The following is a 14,485-nucleotide window of genomic DNA, read 5'->3' on the forward strand; positions in this document are numbered from 1 at the left end:
ACCCTTCACATCAAGTTTGCTGAGTCCCAATCTAAAGCAAGCCTCTGATTTTACAGCTCAGAAAGCTCGCCCCAGACGGGGCCAGTGGTTTCTACAAGGTCACACCATACAGAACTCCCCATTCGGAGCATAGCCCGAGCCAGGCTCTCTGGGCTCAAATCCCGACTCTGCCCCTTACCCGCGGCATGACCTTGAGCCAGCTCCTTGACCTCTCTGTGCCTCGGTGGCCTCATCTATGAACTGAGAGCATCAGCAGTCCCAACTCACCAGAGTTGTAAGGATTAAATGAGGGCGAGACCGGTGCCCGCCACTTGGTGAACACCGTACAAGCCATCGCTGCTGGTAGAGCAACATAAAGATGTGTCCCCCAGGTCTGCGCCATCACCCGCCACCCAGGAGACCCAGTGCTCCAGCGCAAGACCCGAGCCCAGGGCCTTCTGGCTGAGCGGCCCAATAAAAGGGGCCCTGCAATCTAATTAGAGCATCGCCAGAAGCCAGGGCTGAGTCCCCTCCAGCTTCCTTAATAAACCCCACTTCCCCTTAATTGCAGCTTTCATGAAAACGATCCACTGGGGCCTCAGCGCCCCATCCTTGGGAACTGTCAGGAGCCCTCCCCTCTCCTGGTCCCCAGAAAGATTCCAGGCGATCATACCGCTGCCGCCTCATAGGTCCACGTGTCACCCTGCAGTTGACAAAGCACTTGAAGTCGCAAGCTCAGTGGCATGTCGGCTGAGCCCCAAGGCAGAGACTGTCACTCTCGTTGCACAAGTGGGAAACCGAGGCTTGGGGAAGTGAAGCAGTGCGTAGTCCGGAAGGTGCCAGACGAAGGTGGGTGTGTGCCATGCCACTGCAGGGTGGACTGGGCCATCTCCTTCCCCTGGGCCCCGTGGGAGAAGGACGGAAGCTGCTGAGTGCCGACAGACAGCCCTGCTTCCGTTCGTGGTTCGCACAGGACCTGGGGCTGTGGCGTGGGTCCAGAGCCCTCAACCCTCTCCAGTCTCGGGAGGCAAGAGAGGGAGGGTGGGGACAGCCAGCAGCCTCTGGCACCGGTGTCTGGGCTCTTCCTGGGGCATTTTCCACCTGATTTCCACCCCCTGAGCTGACTTGAGTTCTTGACCCCACAGGAGCACCCTTCAAAGGTCCAAAATGTGCCTCCCTGGATTCTCAACCCAAGAAAAGTTTAAAGCCTACTATCTTAGACCTGGTGAAAAACCCCGGAGACACGTGGGTCTGGCTTCCACGTGAAGACATGTTCAGTGCTGCCCCAATGGCCACAGTAAGCCACGTGGCAGAGCCTGCGGTCATGGAGGGAGGGGACTGCCAAGAGGCAGAGGTGCAGTGGGGGGGGGCGGGGATCAGGGCTTGGATGCAGTCCCTCCCCTACACACCTCTTAAACGTGCCTTGCAGCCACCCCCTCCTTGGGCACAACCTGCTGTCTAGATTAGGGGGATGGCCTCCCTCTCCCTTGTCCCCCCACCCCAGCCCATCCCTCCGGCCACCTCCTGCTCGCCTGTCCCCGCCAGCCACCTCAGACTCGGGTGCTCTTCCTTGGGTCCTCCCCCCGCTTGTCACTGCTCCAGCACTGCCCACGACTGCAAGCCCTTTGAGGGCAGGGCCTGGGTCTTGTGCCCTACCCACCAGGGGAGGCAGCCACCAAGTATTCGCAGGAATCCAGGTCGTCCCTGGTCTGGCCTCTTGAGAAACAGGACAGAGAGTCTTCATTGCCAAAACCAGGGAAATCCTAGCCAGGCAAGAGAGACTTCCCCAATTGCCTTCTCGCTTCAAGAGCGTTCATGCTGTCAAGGGACCTAGAGGGCACTCGCCAAGCCCCGGGGTGTGAGTGGACCATCGAGTTAATTCCCTCCTATGGGGAGTTTCTGTGCACTTTGTCTTCCCTGCACTGTCTGGTCTGTCCTGCTGGATCATAACAGCTAGGTGGGCCCTGGAACTGCCTGGGGGCCACCCACAGATGCCCTCCCCACCCTCGGCAGGCCTGTGTCCCCTGGCTCGGCCTGCTCAGCTTGGCCTGGAAACAGCTCTCAGCCTTCCTTCAAAAGATGCCCCGGGGTCCTTGGGAGCCTGATCTGGTCTATTCTGGCCCTCAAGACTCTGTCCAAACCCCATTTTCTCTGGGAACTGTTTGGGAGTTAGCCTCATTTCTCTGCATTCTGCTGGCTCCTCTGTCCTCCCCGGGCCTCCCACCCTGACGCTGTAGCCCCAAAGCAGGATGACAGCACCGCCCCGCCTCTCCACCCAGCTGGTGCGGCCACGGTTCTGGGGGCTGCTGAAAAGCAGGTCCCCCTTGGTCTTGCTCGGAGGAGCCCAGGCTTGGACTTCCTCGTGTGCAAAAAGCCGTCCCAGCTCCGGGCTCTCTCCTCTGCTCAGCCAGGTGGTGATGTCCATGGAGCACTGGCCGCGTCCATCCAGGCAGTCGCCACTCTGCAAAGCGGTTTGCAGAATGATGGAGGAGGAGTGCTGTCAGCATTTTTACTTTCTCCAAGTTGCCCATCAAGTATTTACTTTTACCGTGTCTTGCCTGGGAGCCTTGGCTTCGGGAACGAAAGCCGCCAGACCCTCCAGATGAGAGTACTTCCCAGAAACCCAAGCCCTTGGGGGTGAGAGGTCAAGGGCCCAGAAGCGCAGGCTTGAGAATCACCCAGCCTGGATTCTGCTTCCCGGGTCTCTGAAAATAGGAGAAAAAGCCGTCCCTCCTGGGGGCTTTCCGAGGCCCCCAGGAGGTGGGTGCTGAGCCACAGCCCAGGGCCTGGTCCGTGGGGAGCACTTTTGCTCATCCCACTGAGTCTTACAGAATGCTGCCCTGCACCGGGCCCCCAGCGCCAGAAATGAGATCGTGGACTGTGGTCCTCTGCAGCGTGTGTGCGGGGACAGTGTGGTGGCCGTGAGAACAGTGTCGGGGGTCTTGTGCAGATGGGGGTGCTGGGAAGGCGGCTCTGAGAAGTGACGTCCCAGCTGCAGGGGGAGAGGGAGGGGGCCAAGCAGAGGGGAAGCGGAGAGGGGGTACAGGCCCGTGCAAAGCTGCAGCACCGGGGCCTGGGAGCCGAGTCTGGTTGCCGGTCCCTTTCCATCCGAGCCCCTGGCACCTGCGTCTGTCATCGCCCATCCAGACTGGAAGGCCCCACTGGCACCTTCCGGTCCCGGCCACCTCTGGGGGTGGACCAGTGTCAGCCAGAGGCGGCTCCCAGGGCCCCCCCCCCCCCGCTGTCCCCAGCTGGGGGCCACCGCGGCGTGTCAGGGCTGCTTCGGTCCCCACATCCCCCAAGGCAGAGAGTCATGTGACAGCTGTCTGAGGTTTCAGATGGATCCACTCATGAATATCAATCAGGCCTGGTAATTCACAGTAAGTGGGATCCAGATTGACTAATAAGGAAGGCTTTCACCCCAAACTGGGTCCAGGAAAGGAGAGTGGCGGTGGCGTGCGGCGGCCGGCAGGTGCGGGCACGATGTGACTGGAACTGCAAAGCCCAGCACAGACAGCATGGGGAGCAGGGCTCATGGGCGAGAGCCGGCACCCCCCTGGGAAGTGGGGAGCAGGCTCCGGGGAAGGCTGCAGTGGAAGGAGCGGGAGAGGTGGGGAGAGGCGAGGCCGCCTTTCGGGGATGCTGGTGCCCACCCGCATCTGGCCGGCATCGAGGGTCCGGGGGGGGGTCCCCGGCAGGTGCCTGTCCTTCCCTCTGGGAGCCGGGCGGCATCCCTCTCCCGGCACTCCTGACCACATCCACGGAGAGCCGCGCCCGGGGGGGCCAGGGTGGAGCCCAGGCCCGTTCTGAGCACTCGCCGTGGGTGCCGTGGGTGCTGAGCTCCTCCGTCCACCCCACAGCCTGAGGTCAGGCGATCAGGATTAAGGACAGCCCCCTGGGAACAGGCCAGACTCGGGGGGAGATCCAGCTCTGCTCTGACAAGCCCTGCGGCCTCGGGGCCGAGTCCCCTGGGCCATCTGTGCTTCAGTCTCCTCGAGGTGGGACGAGAACACCCACCTTGGAGGATTCACTGGGCTGCGGCCCCCCCTGCAGGGGGCATCCGTGGGCTGAAAGGGACGCATGAAGCCCCTGGCGCACCGAGGGCATGGAGTGAGGGTCACCTTCCTCCCTCGGCCCCCCCATCCTGCTTTTATCCACCGTCCTGATACGTGACCATCGTCATCACTGCCCTAACCACCGATGACTCAGTTAACCCACCACCCCAGGAGATGGGCGCCGTTTTCCCCATCCCGACCTGCAGTGAGGAAGCGGCAACTCCGAGAGGTTCGGTGCCTTGCCCAAGACCACACAGCTCTGGGGTGGAGTCGGGGCTGGTGTGTGGTCTGCACTCCGGGCTGTACCACTCGGCCCACCTGGCCGCCAGAGCCCGTCCCTTTCCCTCACGCACCAGGGGGAGCTGGTGGGGGTCTGCCCCCCGCATCCTTGCCTTTCCCGGGGCGCCGCCGTCGTGCCACGGCCCCTCGTGGCCAGGACGAGCGGCGTCCGCCTTCCCAGCCCATCCGCACAGTGGGTGCGGGAGCAACACCAGGCCCCCGACTCCCAGCAGGGGCGGCCATTCTGTCTCCAGAGGCAAAGGCAGTTCCCTCGGGGACCGTGGTCGACCGGGAGTGGGCCCCCCCTTTAGAAGCCCTGGCAGGCTTGCAGACTCCTCTTGGCCAGGTTCTCGGGGCTGGGCTCGGAGTCCTAATGGCCTGGCCATCTTTCTTTGAGAGTTCAGTTCTAGGCCCTGGGGATTCCATGATACGATGAAGTCGAAGGATCAATTACTGAATCCTCACCTCAGGCCAGGGGCCCGTGCGCACTATTTCCCTCCCTGCTTTGGCAGTTCAGGAAACAGAGGCTCAGGACTGTGCTGGGGATCCCCCCCCCCCCCAGAGTCGCCCAGCTCAGAAGAAAGAGGCCGTCATGGTGTTCTGCCCGGACTCCCTGACTCATCCCCGAGGCCCATGCGAGAGCCCCATGCTTTTGTTCCTTCCGAGGAACGGTGACTAGCACCTTCCCGGGGCCCTGGGGTCCCTGGGGAGGAGCGCAGACCCAGCCCCTGCCCTGCAGAGCCCACGGGCCGGACGGGGAGCAGACAGAAGACGGACATGGTGTCTGTCCTGGGAGCAGAGGAGGCTCCTGGCTCTGAGGGGACGCGGGGACGTGTCTGCATGGTCGTGCGCGTGGAAGGATGCGGAGGCCGCGGCACATGCGGCTCCTGGTCGCCGGGAGCTTGGCGTAGCCTTCAGAAGGCCGTGTGCCCGGCACAAGCCGCTGCCTCTGCTCACCCTCAGTGGCCAGGACCCATCCCCAGTGTCCTCCAGGCACCGTCCCCACCACACCGGCTCTTTTTCTGTTGACAAACGGGTAGTTTAAAAGCCACGGCCTCTGTGACCCAGGGAGGTGAGGAGGTCACCTGCCTCCATCGCAAACAAGCCTGCCTCCGTCCACACCGTATATATAACATCCTGTCAGGCAGAGAGAGGGGCTGGAGCTCGGAGCCAGGTGAGGGGCCCTGGACGTGGAGGGGGGCGCCTTCCCGCGGGCTCGGGGATGCCACTGACCAGGTCTGGTCACTGGGTCCTGAGACGGCGCTCGCCAGGGGCCTCCGTGAGGCGCGTAGCGCGTAGTAAGTGCTCAGCAAATAACAGCCACGGTGGTGGTGGGTACTGTTACTCGCAGAGCTAGTCGTGGTCTCATCGATTCTCCAGCAGATGCGGGGTCAGTGCCACACGCCCCCGTCTGAACTGCAGAGCCGGGCGACGTTCTCGAGGGGCCGTGGGGAATAGATGGGCCGCCGTGCCTCCGAGATGTAGGGGGGCCCTGCGTGGTTGCAGTGGGGGCCGCGGGTGCTGGCCCCCCAGTCCCAGGGCATCGGCCTCCCTGTGCGCCCAGGGCGCGGTGAGTGTCGGCCAGCACAGCCCACCGCTGCCCGTGAAACACGGCGAGTTTCTCATTTTCCCCTTGAGCGGTTTCACCTGCAGCGAAGGCTCACTGGCTGGAGACCCAGGCCCGGGGAGGGAGGCGGGTGAGGGGGCTGAGTACACCCAACACCGTGCCCTTCCCCCACCACCAACAAATAACCAGAAAGCTCGAGGGAGAGGGTGATTTATAAATACTAGCGCCGGCCCCTCCGCAGACCCAGTGTGTGTCTTCACCAAATACATAACGATGCCCAGCATTTAGATTCGCTTTGGACATTTGCACACTGGGCAGCAAACTGTCCGAAGACACCTTGTTCCAGCAGCTCCTTACCTTTGAACGCAGAGATGTGCCTTCAGTTCATCCCCCTAAAGGGAGGGCCCGCCTCCGAAGGCTTTTGCTCTTTGGGATATACTCTTGCATGGCCCGTCGGAGCATGATCATCTTTCATTTATAGGGGCTGTGTGAGTTAGAAAGGCTTCCGTGGAGGACCTCCCTGGGGCCAGATTCTCGAGACTAAAGCCCGTCCATAACCGTGAGAGTGGGGTTCATATGCCCGTTTTCCAGATGCAGAAGCTGAGGCTCAGAGAGAGGTGGTGGCTTGCCCGCCGTGACAGTCTGGAAACAGCAGAGTGAGGCTTCAGGGCCCAGAGTCTGTCTGACTGCAAAGACAGTGCTGTCCACAGAAAATACCCTGAAGGATGGGGGCATCGAGAGAGAGAGAGAAAGAGAGCGGTTCCCTCCGTGCCCATCCTCTTGGGAACGTGTCCAGTCTGGGCTCCGGGCAGTCACTAGGGCGCCGGGCCGCTCACTTACACTCAGCCCGGGGCAGGGGGAATGAGACCGTCGGGCAAGTGTAGGCCCGGCCCCACAGGCAGGTCCAGGGGCCGCACACAGCACTTCTGTGGGCTTCCTCTTCCGCGACGACTCCGGGGCAGATCTGACCAGAGGCCCGCCAGGCTGGGCTGCACCAAGTCCTGCCTCACGGGGCCTCAAAGCGTCCAAAGGCTGCAGGAGCTAAGCCCCCCGCCCCATACCCCTGTCCACTTTTGTCCCTCCGTCTCCAGCCTCGTGATGATTCCCGTAACAGAATCATCCTCTGTTGCACATCCTCTGCCCCTTGTTTTCTCCTCAGACGTGACCTCACCCGGCAGGACCCTCCCACTGCGTACACAGTAGTGTCCCCGACACACTTCATCCCCCTGACTCTTGTTTCATTTTCTTCTGAGCATTTACCACACTCTGACATACTTGCTATCAGTGTGTTTATCGCCTGTTCCTCCTGCCTCCCCCAGCTAGAAAGTTCCACGAGGGCAGACGTGTTATTGGTCACTGCTGAGGCCTCAGAGCCCGGCACAGCTCTGGGGGCAAGGGGCAGGTCGACCCAGAGCCAGTAACAATGTCGGCTCAGTAGAGAGCACCCTCCTTCGGTCAGAATGACCCTTCGAGGCGAGCCTTCTCATCCCCCCTTCACAGAGGAGAACACTGAGGGCCCCCCTGCCCCAGCACAGAAAGCCCCCATTGTGCCCTCGTGGCTCTGGCCGCAGGACACTTTCTCCTCCTTGAAGGAGGGGCATCCAGCTAACTCCTGGCAAGCCCGCTGCTTTGGAGAAGGGAAAAGCGGAGTAAAATCAAACAGGACCCTGGACGCTTGGGGCGGCCGGCGCGGCTTCAAGCCCCAGGCGGGGCGGCAGCCACTGTGTGTGCCCAGGGGGCAGCGGGCCGGGGGTCTGGGAGTCTGGGGCTTTGCTGGCAGCCGGCCGGCTGAGGGCTCGTCTCGCCTTAGTTAGAATGCAGCCGTTAGATCCTGGCTGCTCTCTGATGGCTGCAAGTGATTGACACTTACAAATTACCCAGCCGAAAGTGTCGAGTCTTTGACCCCTGAGTAACATCTTTGGCAAGCCTGAGATTTGCCAGCATTTTGTCATCTAATTACTACAAATCCCTTGAAAATTCACTGGCTGGTGAATTTTTAATGCGGGGCAATTTCAATGTGATGCATTGCCCAGATGGGTTCTTGCATTTCCCTCGCTCTCCCTCTCTTTCCTCTCCTCTCCCTCTCTCTCCGTCTCCATCCCTCTTCGCTTTAACTTTAATAATAACCTCACAAACTTTTGGATGAGCTGCGGCAGGAGTCCCACCCCGCGCATCTGGGCGGAGCCGCTGGAGGGTGTCCCTCTGACCGGTTGCAGGGTCTGTTCTTTGGAAATGTGCACCCAGGCCAGGCTCCAGGCGGCAAGTGGGTCTGCCTTCTTCCCTTCCCCGCCCCCAGACTTCCCCACCCAGCAGCCCAGGCAGCACCACAGCCTCCTTCACGACGCACCTTGCGAGGCAAGGGGTGGCTTTCCCTGGGCAGGAGGGCTGGTGGCCGTTTGCAAGGTTGGTTACTTTCAGGCTCAGTCTTGGGCAAAGCAAGTGTTTCATATTATTATTATTATTATTTTAATCTCATTCTTTAGATCCTTGGCTGATGGCTCTCACCAGGGCCAGGGAGAGACGGCTGCCTTTTTCGGAGCAGAGGAGAGACTGCACCTTCCACTCTGCATCCCTGGACAACCTCCAGCCTCCTCGGACCCCAGGAGGAAGCCGGCCTCTCTGTCGGAGCATCACAGCGACCTGCCCATGCCGTGGAATGAATCTGGAACGTCAGCCCCAGGCAACCAGCGCTTAGGACCTGACCCACCACGGGAACAAAACTATCTTCAAACCACGAGTGACAAGTGGCCCATGGGCGAGAAATCTGGCTCCTGTGCCTGCACGTCTTTCTTGTTATTCCTTTTCTTTCTTCACCTTTTATATGTATATTGGGTTCTTATTTCTAAACGCAAAAACAAGATGCCGTTTGAACTGCGTCCCCAGAACAGCCCCCTGTGTGGGCATTTTCCTCGTTGACAACTCGGAGGGCGAGACCTGTGGCCGCAGCCGTGTTCTGGCTGTTGACCTTGCAGAGATAAGCCCCTTCCCGCCACCTCCGCCCGCCCTCTCCAGCCCTCCTGCCTTCCCCCTATTCAGGCAAACGAGGTTTTGCTTTTCAGCCCCATTTCTGGTTACATATGTACATGGCTGATAAAATATTCCACTTCACCCCTTCTCCCCGTGGGACCTGCCGTCTTACGGGAAAAGGGTTTGTATGACAGCGACCGCGACAGCCCCCGTGTGTCGCCTGGAAACGGCAGTGGGGGCCGGGAGGCTCTCTCCGGCTCGTCTTTATTCAGATTCCCTCTCCTGGTTCTGAGAATGGCATCGCTGGAGAGAAGAGGCCTGAGCGACTGCCCTCCTGTCCTGGACAGAGGAGATGCTACCCAGGTCCCCAGTGGGGGCTGCCCAGGCGGCCCCCATCCTGCATCCTCCACCCAGACGGCCCAGCTGCAGATGCTCAGTGCGGGAGCTCACCCGCCCTGGGCGCCTCCGAAAGCTGGGGCTAGCGCTGCACTGGGGTGGGAAGAGGTCTCAGGGAAGCCACCTTGGCTAGATGGAGAGACCCCAGCAGTGGGGGACTGGGCACTGTGCAGGGGGAGGGGATGGCCTGGCCGCTTGAAGCCGTCCGTGCCTGTTTTCTCTCTCCAGCCACTCGGTTGTCCGATGCCTCCCTCCAGGAGTCACTGATGTTCTCAGATCCAGAATATTCCAGAGGCCCAAGGTAGGGGAGGAGGAAGGTGTCCTCAAGCTTCTTTCCAGCCTCCTTTTACAAAATGCGGCAGCTCACATTGCTCTGAGTTCACGGCAGTCGGGTCAGTGCACCAGCCTCGGGAAGGCCCCCTCTGCGGGGGGCCCCCCCTCTTCCAGAGGGCCTCAACTCAGGGGAGCGGATGGACTTGCACAGAGCTCCGCAATGGGCGGGGCACGAGGGGCCAGGCCACGCCCCTCTGCTGAAGAGAGCTTCCAGTCTGGTGTGGGGTTAATAAGACCAGATTGAATTGAATAAACCTCACGTGCGAGGCACGGAGTCTTCTGGAAGATGGGAAGAAAGTGAGGTTTGGCATGAAAGCAACAAGCATTTAGGGGTGCCTGGGTGGCTCAGGCGGTTAAGCGTCTGCCTTCGGCTCAGGTCATGATCCCGGGGGTCCTCAGATCGAGTCCTGTGTGGGGCTCCCTGCTCAGCGGGGAGTCTGCTTCCTCTCTCTCTACCCCTCCCCCTGCTTGTGCTTGCTCTCTCTCTCTCTCCTTCTGTCTCTCTCTCTGTCAAATAAATAAAATACTTAGAGAAAGCAACAAGGGTTTAATAAGCGCCCACTGGGTGCTGGGCACTGGGGTGGTAAAGATGAGAGACAGGGCCCTGGCCTGGGAAGGTTAACGTTTGGCAGAAATGGCCTTTGCACAGAGATGACTCTTAGAAGGCAGCTTCGAGTTGGGAGGTCGCCGGGGTGAAGAAGGGGCACGAGTATCCACACGTGCACTGAGACCCCTCAACCCAAGGCTGGGTGGGCTCCACACAAAGGTGCATACGTGCATTGCATGTGAAACACAGCCCGGTCCCTCCATGCCGTGGCCCGATGAACACGAGCTTGCGACACGGGGCCCGCATGGAAAGAAATGCATTTGGGCCTAAAAATAAGCCAGCCACTGCAAATGATTAATTCTGTCATCTGTCTACTGATGCTGCCGTCCTCAGCCTCGTGGTCCAGGAATGAAGCAAAAAGGCCAGTGGGACACTTGAAAGCATCTTTATTATGCTTCCAGATTCCCCTGCTCTCTTCTCCTCGTTCAGTTTCACTTTGGAATGTGTGGGTGTGTGAGCACGCGTGTGCACACACACGTTTTATTCCTAACCACAGTGCTGTTAGGAGCAGTTCAAGTCCTGGCCTAATTTGAGCCGTAGCCCCCACTTGCCAATACCCGCCAAGAGTTCTGAGACTATCGATGTTTTTTTCCTTTCCCTTATTCATTCAACAAATACTCATTGAGACTGGTACTCTTGCCTTGCACGGGAACGTACCTGCTGAAGTCTTGTGGGAAAACAGACGATAAACCAGGAATGAAGAAATGTACAATTGCAAGTAGGGGTGACGGCTAGGGAAAGGGCAGGCTCAGCCGAGGGGTAATCTGGGAAGCCCGCCCTAGAAAGCAACTTTCCAGCCAAGAATCGAATCCAGAAAGGGAGCCACCCCATGCTCGCGGACATTGGAGGTGGGCTGCAGCATCTCGGGCAGAGACAAGCAAGTCCCAAGGTCCAGAGGCAGGCAGACCGTGTGGTGGAGGACTGAAAGCTGGCCCGGTTCCTGCAGCGCGGCGGATGATGGAAGGATGAAGTTGACAGATTCGCAGCTACACAGAGGCTCACCATTCATTCAGACAGGAAAGACATCACGGATGCAACAGTGAAGCACAGGAGATGGGGTGAAAATGGGATGTGGCGGACACTGTGGATAACACCTGGTTCCCACTCCCTCTGCCTGCGTTGCCTTCCACCTGCTTACCCCCCGCCATGGCAGCTGGAAGTGTCTGAGACACCGTTCTAGCCAATCAGACCCAAGCAGAAATCTGTTAGAAGCTTTCCAGCCCACGTTTTTGTTTTCCTGATAAAAGGGTAGTGAAACTGCAGGCCCTCACTCTTCCCCACTTCTTATTGCTTTTAACTCAGATGTGATGCCCGGAGCTGCAGCAGCCATTTTGCAACCTTGAGGGAAAGGCCAAGAGACTCACAAAGACAGGCAAGCCATTTAAACTCCACACCAGGTACCTCCCTCCAGATTTTTCAGTACGTGGGAGGAATGGCCCCCATTCGTTTAAGACATAGTTAGTTGGTTTTTCTGTTTTTTGTTTTCAAAGGCATGCCTGGGCTGGTCCATAGGGTAAGGAATTGGGGCTGCAGAGAAGTGAGTGGGTGTGCCTGAGTTCAAAAGCAACAGCCTTGAGATTCTGAAATGGAGCACCAGATGTGGAAGAACCGTCCTTGACGGTAAAATGAACCTACCGTTTACTTGAATATGGAATGTTCGTGATTTGTATGAAATGCTGACCTACTTCAAGTCCCCTCTTTACTGGGAAGGGCTAAAAGGAAGTGAATCGAGATAGACACAGGTCCTCATTTTACAGATGACCCTTATTTCACCCAAAAGCAAGCTGGGGGCAGGGGCAGGCCTCCCCATGTACAAAAGACTGCTTTCTGGGGTTTAGTTCATGGGTTCTTTGAACGTAGGTGAGGAGAGAGCCAGAGGTGATGGAAAACAAGAGGGAGAGAAGGGAGAAAATGCTGCTACAGAACCCCTGACAAGGCCCTTGTGCTCCCCGCCAGGTCTCCAGAGTTTGAGGCACATTATGACAATAAATGTTCTGTGCAATAGGAGAGAGAAATTATGAGAACGTGCAAATTCTTTACGTATTAGAAGAAGGAAAAAAAAGAAATGTGTTCAATGTTTTTTGTTCTCTCAAGAGGTCCACATAAATTCTTAAGCAGAAGTATGCATTGAAATAGAAATCATACAGCGGCCACTAACTCCAGATCGCCTAGCATCGAGAACATCAGTGATGTTCTACCGGAGGGGAAGAACATGTGAGCCCTGGTTCCGAGCATCCGGCAGCAGGCCAGTCCCAGTCCTGCCCCCTTAATCGAATCCCTTGACCTGTGGTCAAGGGCCAGTTGGGCCAAGAGAAACCATCACGCCCAAGGGGAAGGTGCCAATGCTGTAGATCCTGAATCCACAGCCCTCTGCCTAAGCTTGTGGCGTGTTGACATCCCATCAGCGAACATTTGTTGAAGACCTACTGTGTGCATACCGTCCCGAGTGCAGGAATCATCCAAGACCAAAGGTGGATGCTGAAATATAAAAATGAATGTTAGGGGAGCTGCCCCAGAACTAAGAATCAAGAACATCCAACCGCCACATTCTGTGCTAGGGAATGTGCTTTCGCTGCCTCTCCACTGGGACGTGGCCATTCTAGGCCTGGAAAACACCACGTGTGGCATAAATGCTAAAGACCACACTGCTTTCAGTGGTAAGCAGCATCTGGAACCCTTCAAGGGTATGGCATCCCAGAGGAAGCCTCCCAAGGCCTTGGTGTTATTGAAAATACAAGGACTTGCAGGAAGAAGCTAAGAGACGTTGCAGAAACCCCCCCAGCTTGCACTTGGCTCTGTGTTCTGTGCTGGTCTGCAGCGCGCTGGACCCCAGTCGCAGGGATGCGGCCCCGTGGTCGGACTTCTCTTTCCCGGCTCAAGGCAAGCCCTGCTGTTGACGTGTTTACTATTAAAAAAAAAATTGGCTGTGGGGTATAAGGGAAAAGGAGAAAGACAGAAAATGTAATTCAAATAAGACCCAGACACCAAAAGATCTGTATGAGAATGTTCGCGGCAGCTTTGTTCGCAAGAGCTAGGTCCTGGGAGCACCCCAAATGTCTTCTCAGCAGTAGAATGGGTAAATAAACCATGGCGTGGCCACATGAGTGACTACCGCTCCGCAGAGAAAAAGGAACGACTGGTATACACAACAGCATGGACGAATCTCCCAGAGAGTGTTCATCGAGTGAAAGAAGCCAGACACAGAATCGCTGCGGGACTCCACCGGGCTGAAGGTCAAGAAGAGGCAAAGCGGTTGGATGGTGCTAAAGGTCAGAGCAGTGGTCGACCTTGGGGGGACCCTGCTGCCGGGCTGCTGGTGTCCCATGTCTTGATGGGCCGGGGGGTGGGGGGGAGGTTACGCAAGTGTTTACAGAGGTAGAAATTCGGGGAAATGTGCCTTTCATCTAAGCTCGACCTCAAATAAGACTATAGATATCCACGTGCATATGTAATCCAGTTGTAAAGCCTGTTCTGTGATTGATCCTGCACCTGGCTGTACATGAGGGTCAGCGGGGGAGTTTTTGAAAAACATAGGCCTTGACCCCACCCCCGGAGATTCTGTAATGACTCGTCTGGGACATTGGTGGGGGTTTCAAAGCTCCAGCTAGTTTTTTGGGTTTTGTTTTTTAAGTAAAGACACTGCAGCTGTCACCAGGTAATTTGGATGGGTAACAACAACCCTGGGCCCTGGGACTTCTGTCTCAAGGGTGGCCCTAGCCTTCCTCCCTCTAGGTGTTCACGGTCTATTAGAGGAGACAAGATACCAGAAATAATTAAAAGCTGGGATTGCCTCTGCTCCGAGAAATCTCAAGAAAGAAGTTGGCATAGACCTTGTGTCAAGAGAAGAAAAGGCTTTGTGGATAAGACAGACCTCAAGTTGGACAGGTCAACCTTAAGCAGATGGAGAGGGCATGGATAAGCATTCCAGGGTGGAAGGGCACAAACGGGGGCACAGAGACAGACGAGCCTCAGTAGCATGAAGCGCACTACCCATCTCTTCAGGGTCCTCTCCTGGATGCTTCACCGCCTCCTCCTCACCTCACATAACCTCTGTACATCCCTGCAGAGTAACTGCCCCATCTGCAAGTCTAACTCCCTATTAAACCACAAGCTCCCCAAATACCATGATTGACATACTCACTTTTGAACCACCCAACTTCTGACCTTATTTCTTGCACAGAGAGGGAGAGAGGAATATAGTTTCTAACAGAGAGCTGGGAAGTCAGGCTGAAAATGGTGTCAAACAGATCTTACCTGAAGTCACTCAGCTTGTAAGGGGTAGAAATTAATTCGCTGGATATC

At 57.6% G+C, this 14,485-nt stretch overlaps 1 protein-coding gene across 1 annotated transcript in view; it reads left to right on the plus strand.

Annotated features, from left to right (window-relative positions):
* The window catches only part of RBM19 (RNA binding motif protein 19), a 128,848-nt gene extending 119,853 nt beyond the window's left edge, over positions 1-8,995 (plus strand). Inside the window, exon 24 of the mRNA XM_081800951.1 lies at positions 8,364-8,995. Within this exon, the coding sequence (XP_081657077.1) occupies positions 8,364-8,375 (12 nt within the window). The 3' untranslated portion in view covers positions 8,376-8,995. The remainder of the gene's footprint in view (positions 1-8,363) is intronic.
* The last annotated feature ends 5,490 nt before the right edge of the window (positions 8,996-14,485 follow it).

This window comes from Leptonychotes weddellii, chromosome 13, assembly GCF_054177405.1.
Source record: "Leptonychotes weddellii isolate Sample4059 chromosome 13, ASM5417740v2, whole genome shotgun sequence".
Taxonomy (NCBI): Eukaryota; Metazoa; Chordata; class Mammalia; order Carnivora; family Phocidae; genus Leptonychotes; species Leptonychotes weddellii.